The 9,669-nt window shown below is 43.9% G+C and overlaps 1 protein-coding gene across 1 annotated transcript in view; it reads left to right on the forward strand.

Annotated features, from left to right (window-relative positions):
- Window positions 1-9,669, forward strand: part of mmp24 (matrix metallopeptidase 24) — a 50,859-nt gene that overhangs the window by 25,539 nt on the left and 15,651 nt on the right. The window contains exons 4-5 of the mRNA XM_008280477.1: window positions 1,569-1,668; window positions 3,175-3,379. Of these exons, the coding sequence (XP_008278699.1) occupies window positions 1,569-1,668; window positions 3,175-3,379 (305 nt within the window). The remainder of the gene's footprint in view (window positions 1-1,568; window positions 1,669-3,174; window positions 3,380-9,669) is intronic.

Here is a 9,669-nt window from a genome sequence, read left to right on the forward strand (position 1 = left end):
ACACACACACACACACACACACACACACACACACACAGGTTGTATCTATGACTGTATGACGGGATGAGCCAGCAGACAGCGATGGAACCAACCCGTCTGTCATGACACTGAATCAGTGAAACACGTTGAACTGCGTCGGTTCTGGCTGCAGCTATTGATTATTGATTGATCTGCTGATGCACAGTGACGGTGATGAAACATCTAAAATAGAAATAACTGCTGCACCAGTTCAGACGTGAACCAGCCAGTGTTTTCGGTTTTCTTTCAAAATGACTTGAAGGATTTTTCTGTTTCAGAAAGAGTTCAGTTGTTCTTACTTTTATTTAACCCTTCGGACTCCAAGCCGCAGGTTCTGGACGTTTTCTGCTCCAGTCTCCTGCTCCTTCACCGAGGTTCATGTTTCAATAAAGTCCTGAAGCTCTGAGGAACCAGAACCACATGAAGGAGGAGACAGAACCCAGAAACGTCTGCTGTCAGCAGGACTCAGTCAGAACCATGGAAACAATAAAAAGCAATGAAGGTTGAATTTCTACGATGAAAAATGAGTCCACAGTGAGAAAAAAAGACCCCACAGTGACGACAGTCAGCCCAGAGTGAAGAACAATGAGTCTACAGGGAGAAGAAACGAGACTGGAGTAAATCCAGGAGCTGCCCAGAGTTCGGAGGTGAAACGTTCTTTTTATCTTTTGCCACCATCACGTGTGCAGTTTGTGGAAAAGGGAGGTTTTATTGTCGTTTTTTCTGATGAAGTTAAAAGAAGACGTGAAGAAGAACCAGATCGTCTCAGTTTTTACTTCCTGAACTTTTTCCAGTCGGATCCTTTCCCACTCAGCACCTCGCTTCCTTATGATCATTGAAATCAGGTTTCGTTTCGAGGCCATCGGCTGCAGGAACGTTCGTTTCTCTGCAGTGCCGTTTACTCGCTGCATGAACGTCGTGTTAAACGTGTGACGCGCTGGTATTTCCTTCTGGGTTGGATGGAAGCGTCTGCAGACTGTTGGGAGGCTGATTGTGTGACATGAACCTCGTTCTAGCTGCCTCTCGCCGTCCCGTCCTGGACCTCCTCCCATCGGCCTCCTGAAGCTCGTAGGCGCCCACACCGAAGCTCTGAGAGGGTTTTTTTTTAAAGACATCAGAGTGTTTCCTTGGAGTGATGAAACGACGCTGCTTCCTCCAGAGTAGAAATGGACGACACGTCTCCTCCGTCGTGACTTTTCCGCCTCATTCGTGCATCAGCTGCTGCCTTAACCTGAAGCAGCGACTCGACCCTGAATCGGTGGTGTTCACTAAACCTGCAGCTTCAGATCATCGCGCTGAAGCCAAACGCCTGAACCTTTAACCACTGAAAATGAGCATCACGTAGATGAACGTTGTTTCCTACACGTTAGAGGTTTTGGTTCCCAGAGGATGAACCCCACTAACTTTACCTCTATGGTGGACCAATAATAAGCATATTTAATACATTTTATTTCCATGTGTGCTGACAGGAGTGTTCATGTTCATTTTAAACTGTGTGTCTGTAAAACGCCTCCTTCAGTCCTGAACTGTTGTCTCCTTGTGTTTTGCAGCATATCCAACTTCACCCCCAAAGTGGGCGAGAAGGACACCCAGCGAGCGATTCGACAAGCCTTCAACGTCTGGCAGACGGTCACGCCGCTCTCCTTCCAGGTCGGAACCCAAACGTCTGACAGCTGAGCTTCAGCGTTAATGTTCAGTCAGACTTTGATAGAACTCAGAGCTTTGGTAGAACTCAGCATGTTGGATCTCACACAGACAAGTTATTCACCTCCAAGTTTGCTTCTAGTTTGACCGTTGGTGTTGAGAACAAAAGTTCCGTCCACCTGTAAAGACCCAGTTTATCGTGTCAGTCTGGAGTTTCCACGAACTCTGAATGTTCTCCTCAGTCGGGTTCTTCTGGTTCCATCCACCAGCTTCTGGTTCATCTCTGACTCCTCTGGACAGAATCGCTGCAGTTCAACTGAACTTCAGACTTGTTTCTTCATCAGTCCACAGGTTCTGAATGGTTCCAGTCAGGACTTTGGGGAGACCAGTCTAGAACCTTCATTCCAGCCTGATGGAACCATTTCTTCACCACTCTGATGTGTATTTGGGCTCATTGTCTGGTTGGAACATCCAACTGTGTCTAAGATCAACCTTCTGCTGATGGTTTGAGGTTTTCCTGAAGAACGTGGAGGTGATCCTCCTTCTTCATTGGTCTACTGACTTTGTGTAAAGCTCCAGGTCCACTGGCAGCAGAACAGAACCAGAGCATGATGCTGCCACCTCCATGCTTGGTGGTAGGTCTGGTGTTCTTGGGGTTAAAGGCCTCACCTTCTCTCCTCCAGACATGGTTCTGCTCAGTGTTTGTTCCATCTGACCAGAACTTTCCTCCAGAAGGCCTTTTCTTTGTCCATGTGACCAGAACTTTCCTCCAGAAGGCCTTTTCTTTGTCCATGTGACCAGCAGCAGACTTGAGTGGAGCTTTAAGGTTCTGCTTCTAGAGGAAGAACTTCCTTCTTCATCAGCCTCTCAGTTCATGTTGATGTCAGACCCTGTGGACACTGGCAGCTGTGTTCCTGCAGCTTCTGGTCCATCCAGAGCTGCTTTCTGCTGGTTCCTGGTTGACTCTTGACCATCCTGACCAGTTGTCTCTCAGCAGCAGCTGGTAGTTTGTGTTTCCTTCCTGATGGTGGCAGTAACACAACTGGACCATGAACTTTATGCTGACACACTGATGGTTCTGGATCTGAAGCTGCTCTGAAATGGCTCCAAGTGACTTTCTGACTGGTTCCAGTCTCTAATGTTCTGGGTCCTGTTTAAACTGGATCAGAGGAGTCAGCAGCTGGAGTCAATCAGAACCACTCAGGAGGCCGTGAAGCTGAGAACGTGTTCAACACAACGTTATGCGTCACTAGAACCGATAGTTCAAGCTGTGTGTTTTTATGCTATAGCAGGTTTTGTCATGTTTCCAGAAGACCTTTAATGAATCTGTCATGATTGTGTTGAGTTCTAAGAGTCACTGGACCCTGAAGGCTGACATGATAAACGTGGTCTTCATGTGGATGGAAGCTTTTGTTCTCGACCGTGTAGGAACCAGAAACATCGCAGCTCTTGTAGAAACCACCATAAACTCGCTGACATTGCTGACTTCCTCCCTCCGATCCCCCATCTCAGGAGGTCCCGTACTCGGAGATCAAGAACGAGGGCAAAGAGGCCGACATCATGATCTTCTTCGCCTCCGGTTTCCACGGCGACAGCTCCCCGTTCGACGGCGAGGGCGGCTTCCTGGCCCACGCCTACTTCCCCGGCGCCGGCATCGGAGGCGACACGCACTTCGACTCCGACGAGCCGTGGACGCTCGGCAACGCCAACCACGACGGTGAGGCCGGTTTGTTGCCATGGCAACAGGGGCTAACCCTCTTTGTTCAGAGCTGATGGCAGCGGGCGGATGCGTTCAATCAGTCCGACGCGTAGCTTCAAATCGTCCTCTGTCTGGGACGCCGTTTAGTCGGCGGATGCATGATGTGAGGAACAGAAACGCTTTCTTCACTTTGTAGTTTGTTCTGCTGACGTCTGGGTTTGACGAACGACTGGCGCCAGATTCCTTCTGCCTGAATAACGAACGCAGAGCGAAGCCTGATGGAGCGGCTGCTCGCACAGATTAGCGCTGAACAGAATTAGCCGTGACAGAGGGGCTCTGACTTGCCTTTCCACATTAACACACTGGATGTTTTTTTGGAGGAAATGTTGAGGACGTGAGCTCTCAGAGCCCAAACCCGGCTCTCCGGTTCCGCCTCCCTTCAGCTGGTATGAAGCTGAGTTTGTGCACGTTTAAGGTCTGCAAACTTTAAAAAGACAGCTGGTTGATTCCATCCTAAATCTTCTGATCTGCCTGAAGTTTTAAGAGCATAAAACGTTCATATTTATCAAGATGTCTGTGGAATCTGACCTTCATACGTTGGATACTTTCTGAGATAATCTCTTTAAGAACTGCCCGTCGGCCGACGTTCAGCAGCTTCTTACGCTGAAATCTGAGCGACGACATCAGAGGAACCGTTAGAAACAAAGACCTGATGTGTCCTCTGGTGTTTCTCATCACGTCACTGATCCAGAATCTGTCGCATTGGACGAGTGGTTCTGATGATGTGTTTAGCTGAAATATGAAAAACACTGAAGTTCCATCTTTGAGCTCATTAACAGAACAGCTGATCAACCAGTGAAGTTTTCTGAACCACAGGTCACAGCAACACTCAGCTGGACATCAGAATACTGAAAACATAAAGTTAGAAACAAAGACATTGTGTTGAACTGACAGTTTTTAGCACTAAAACATATTTGATAGTCTGATCCAAGTAGAGTTCTGGAGTTTAAATCATTCTGAGAATATAAATTCTGATTATTTTGAGATTTTGTCGTCCGAACAGCCTGAGAGAAGAACCTGCTGAGTCGACGGCTCATTAAAAATCAGTTTTCGTGTGAAGTGTCTGACACATGAAGCTAAAATTTCACAATATTCTTTATAAATATTCACATTTTATCTCATAAAAGCAGGAGGAGCCAGACGGAATAATTCTTCTGACGGTTTCAATTTTTTTAGAAAAGGTATTTCAACTCAGCCGTAATCAGAGATTATTCGATCAACTTGTTTAATATGACAGACTCTGGATCAGTGACATGATGAGAAACACCAGAGAACATCTCAGGTTTTGGTCTTTAACGGATCCTCAGACGTTGTTCAAACAGCCTCAGAGTTCAAACTGCTACCAGCAGGTCGACGGGTAACTAAAAGCTAAAAGTTCATGATTATCTTTATAAAAATCCAGATTTTATTCTAGAAAAATCCAGAGATGGTCAAGATCTGGAGTTAAGAACCAGCGTGGCGCCGATCAGAGCAGACCGGGACGAATTCAGACTCGATCAAATCAGTTTGTCTGCTTTTAGTTACAACACTGAAGATGAAGTCAGTGGAGTTTCTACTGACGTGTGGCTGTGGGGAAGAAACAGAAGCTGTGTTTTTATTGATCATCGTCTATCAGTTCACACACACACACACACACTTCGACAATAATTGAAAGATCGGAGCTGAGATTTGGAGGCGGCTGCAAAGTTCTGAAAACTTCTTCGGCTTCAGCAGGACAAGCAGGACTCGGCGTTATTAACCCGCCGCCGCCTGCAGGACTCAGCCGAGGGCGCCGAGTCCCACGAGACGCTGCAGGATCCAGATGTTTAGCGTTCATGTGTTCATTCCCCGGCGTCAGCAGAGAGGAGGATTTATAGATGTGATATTTAATCCCAAACCCAATTGGACTTAATCTGATTGAAACAGTGCACGACAGAACTCAGCTGGAGGTTTTAAAGGTGAAACTACAGAGAAATCTAACAGACCTCTTTGAGCAGCACTTTGCAAAATCAGTTTGGTTTTGATCCCATAAAAAGTCCATCAGAGGAAATGGATCAAGGTTCTGAATAATCTATCAGAAATGGACTTTGTAGCTGAAGGCTGGAGTTCTGTCCAGGTTCAGTGTTGGTTTCTGTGACTGTGTCAGCAAAATATTTTCAGTTTTAGATGTTTAATCTCCTTCATTAGCTCGTTAGCTCGTCGTCACGCCATATTTAAAGGTCAGATTAATTAAGCTGCAGTAGACTCCACAGAGCAGCAGAGAAACACATGCACATGTACAAAAATATATAAATAAAAATAGGATGAAAAAAAAAATAAATCAAAAGAAATTAATCTACAAAAAATCAAGAAATGAAACAACACTTGCATCCAAATTCTGAATCCTGTTCTGGCGTCTGTGGTGTTGGTTTTTTCCACAAATAGTTGATTTCATAAATGTTTCATCGTGAATAATTTCCAACAAAAAAACAACCAGAAGCAGAATAATTCAAAAATCACATCAACAGAGAGAAAATAGTGAAGAAACGAGAATCATCAGAAACAACCAGCAACATAGATAAATAAATCATCTTTTAAAATGTCAACATCCTCTGCTGTTACAGTAACAACAACAACAACAATATTAACAACAACAACAACAATAATAATAACAATAACAACAACAATAACAACAACAACAACAACAATAATAATAATAACAATAATCCCATGTGCTCTGATTTCTTGTCGTTCATGGATGTAGAATATTTACATCAAGTTTCTCAGCTCTTCTATTTAAATATATGTTGAAAAAACCCAAAGAGTCTCTGAATCCGTCCGTTTCACCACCGCTAGGTTTAAAACAAACACAACAAGACAAAGTGTTGAGAAAAACAAAGAGAAAAACAATTCACAGTTATATACAAAACAAGAAAATGAGCACAAAGAGCAGAAAAATGTCGACAAAACACACAAATACATGCAAAACAACTACAGAGACATGAAATAAACAGAAAGAAATCAAAAACAAACACAAAATATGTGAGATGATAAAGAAATTCAACATAACGAAGAATAAACCCACAAAAGAACTTCACAGAGACACAAAACATTACTACACGAGACTGAATTAAATCTCTTTTATCGTCTGTTTTCCTCTGAACAGAATCATAATCTACTAAATTAACACCATTTTGTATTAAAGGAGACGTGAAACGAGCAAACGAGACCATAGACTCGTTTCCTGATGCAGCCAATCGAGTCAGAAGTCGGTTTGTTTTCTCAGTCTTCTTACAACCTGCCCCCTGCTGGCTGTTGGAGAGAATGCAGCTTTAATACGATCATCTCTCTTTGCTAATAATAAAAAACTTTTCAATCCTCCACTTTTGTGCCGAAGCCTTGACGGAGCTCGCTTCGTTTTTACTGCTTCTTAAGAACATCTCATGAATCCGAGCGTCACCAAACAGTCGTGAACTTTATCTGTACCTGAAGCGTCGAGTTCTTCCTTTTCTGATGAAACGTTTTGACAGAAGGTTGCGCGTTTGTAGCCCAGAAGAAAACGTAGAACTAGCTGTGAAAGGCGGCTCTATTTACACGTATCGACGAGTTCACGTGGACATTCCAGCCTCGGAGCGAGGACGCTAATGAAAGAGGCTCGTTTCCGTCTCCACAGCTTCACTCGGAGTCCGGCCACCGAGGCTGCAATCTTCAAACAGGAAAAGATAATTATGTTCTGTAATTAGGTTCAAACAGAGTCAAACCAATTACAGCGACGATGAAACGGATTAATTTGAGCTCCGCGGAAGTCGCGAAGCGTCTGACAGCAGCTCTGAAGATTATGACGGAGGGCTCGGCTTTAGCAAACCCGGCAGAAGTACGAGACGTCCGGGGAAGCGTCCGTCGGCTCGCCTTCGCTCTGATTCGCTGCTGAGGCAGGACAAGTGTCGCTGCAGCTGGAACATCATCCGTTCACAGATGATTCACTTCATTTTCGTCTCTCTGCTGCACCTTCATCATGTCTTGTATCTGGATCAAACCCACAAAAAGAGTTCTGGTGGATTCAGAGGGAACGTTCGAAACGTCACAGCGAAAGTTTAGTTTCCATCAATGAACAACCACAAAAGGATCACAAAATTACGACAAAAAGATAGAAAACAGCCACTAAGAGATGCAAAACAACCACAAAAAGACAAAAAACAACCATGAAGTCGTGCAAAATGATGACAAAGAGATGCAACGTGTGAATAACTAGACAGAATAAACCTTTAGAAACGCCAAACAGCTAAGAAGAGCTGCTAACAAACTACAAAAAGTTCTACAAATCATCTACAAATACCAGCAAAACAACTGCAAAGACACACAAAACAAACACAAAGTGGCACAAAATGACCACAAAAACACACAAAACAGCCACAAGGAGACACAATATGATGACAAAACACAGAAAAAGAACCAAAACAGACACAAAATGACCAGAAAGAGACACAAAACAAACACAAAGTGACACTAAATGACCACAAAAACACACGAGACACAGTATAACAAAATACAGAAAAAGAACCACAAACAGACACAAAACGAACACAAAGAGACAGAACAACCACAGAAACACACAAAACAGCTACAAAGACACAAACTGGTCAATAAGAGAGACAAAATGATCACAAAATCCATTCAATGCAACCACAATAGGACACGAAGGAAGTGAAAAAAACACAAAATGACCACAAAGAAGCTTAAAACAACCACAAAGTGACTCAGAATGACTAAGGAGACAGAACATCCACAAAGAGACACACAATGACTGCAAAACGACACAAAAAACCCAGAGACACAACATGACCAGAAAGAGACTTAAAACAACCACAAAGTGACACAAAAGAACAACAAACAGACACAAAATGACTAAAAGAAACACAAAATGACCACAAGGAGACACACTAAGCAACCCCAGAGATACAAAACAATGACACAAAATGACCAGAATGGACTTAAAACAACCACAAAACACACAAAGTACCACAAACAGCCACAAAATGACAAAAATGGACACAAAACATCCACAGAGAGACGAAAAACGACCACAGAAACACACAACAGCTTNGACACAAAACATCCACAGAGAGACGAAAAACGACCACAGAAACACACAACAGCTTTAAAATCACACAAAATGGTCATAAAAACGTACAACACAACCACAATAGGACACGAAACAAAAAGAGACACAAAAAACCTTCACAAAGACACACAATGACCACAAACAGGCACCAAACAAGCAGAGGAGACATCAAACTACAGCTGAAGTTCTTGTTTCCTGAGCTCTGATCATTGTGCTCCTGTGAGGATTTGTTGAGTTGTTTCCTTTAAACTCGTCGTCCTGAGCAGCAGCACATCACAGATCTACCTTCCACATCCGTCTGTTGGCGTTTAATGCCGCCGCCGCCGCTACATTATTCATACAGTCACAGATCACAGTGACTTTAGCAGTTTTAATCCCCGACAGGCTGCAGCGTTTGAAGAAGTGGACTTTCAGAACCGGAGCTCCTCCAGCTGACGCTTGCCTCCTTTCAGCTCAGACTCTCCGTTTGGTGCCAGCTTGGTGTTTCATCGCTCGCTGGTGTTGCTCCGGGAGGCTTTGTGGTGTTTCCGACAGCAGGGAGACGCTTCCTCGCTAAACTCCGGCTTCTCGGCTCGCTGTCGGCGGCTCAGAGCGCTTCTGCTTCTGGCTTTCACCGCCTCGTTCCTGAAGCCGCCTCTTAAAACGCTGCTGCTGTTCCTCCTAGTTACCCCGTCTGCTCGCACAAAAGGAACACAAAAAGACCCACACAGACACAAAACAAACAAAAAGATCCACAGAGACACTCGCTGACAACAAAGAGGCACAAAACAACCGTGAAGAGGCACAAAGAGACAAAAAGACAAAAATCAACCACACAGAGACATGAAAGAAAGGCAAGGAGACACAAAATTAACACAAAGAGATAGAACAACTACAAAGACACGTAAAACGACACCAGAGAGACACAAAGTGATGCAAAATGAACACAAAGACAAAAAAAAATACCACAAAGAGATTCAAAACAAACACAACAAGAGACTAAATGACCACCGAGATGCAAATGGAGCCAAATGGATGCAAAATTACTGCAAAGACACAAAACAACCACAAAGAGACACCAAATGACCACAAAAAACTAAAATCAACCAACACACACACAAAATTAAAGAGACTCAAAACAAACACGAGACACAAACAACCACAACAATAGACAAAATGACAACAAAGA

Source organism: Stegastes partitus, unplaced genomic scaffold, assembly GCF_000690725.1.
Source record: "Stegastes partitus isolate 25-593 unplaced genomic scaffold, Stegastes_partitus-1.0.2 Scaffold196, whole genome shotgun sequence".
NCBI classification, from domain to species: domain Eukaryota; kingdom Metazoa; phylum Chordata; class Actinopteri; family Pomacentridae; genus Stegastes; species Stegastes partitus.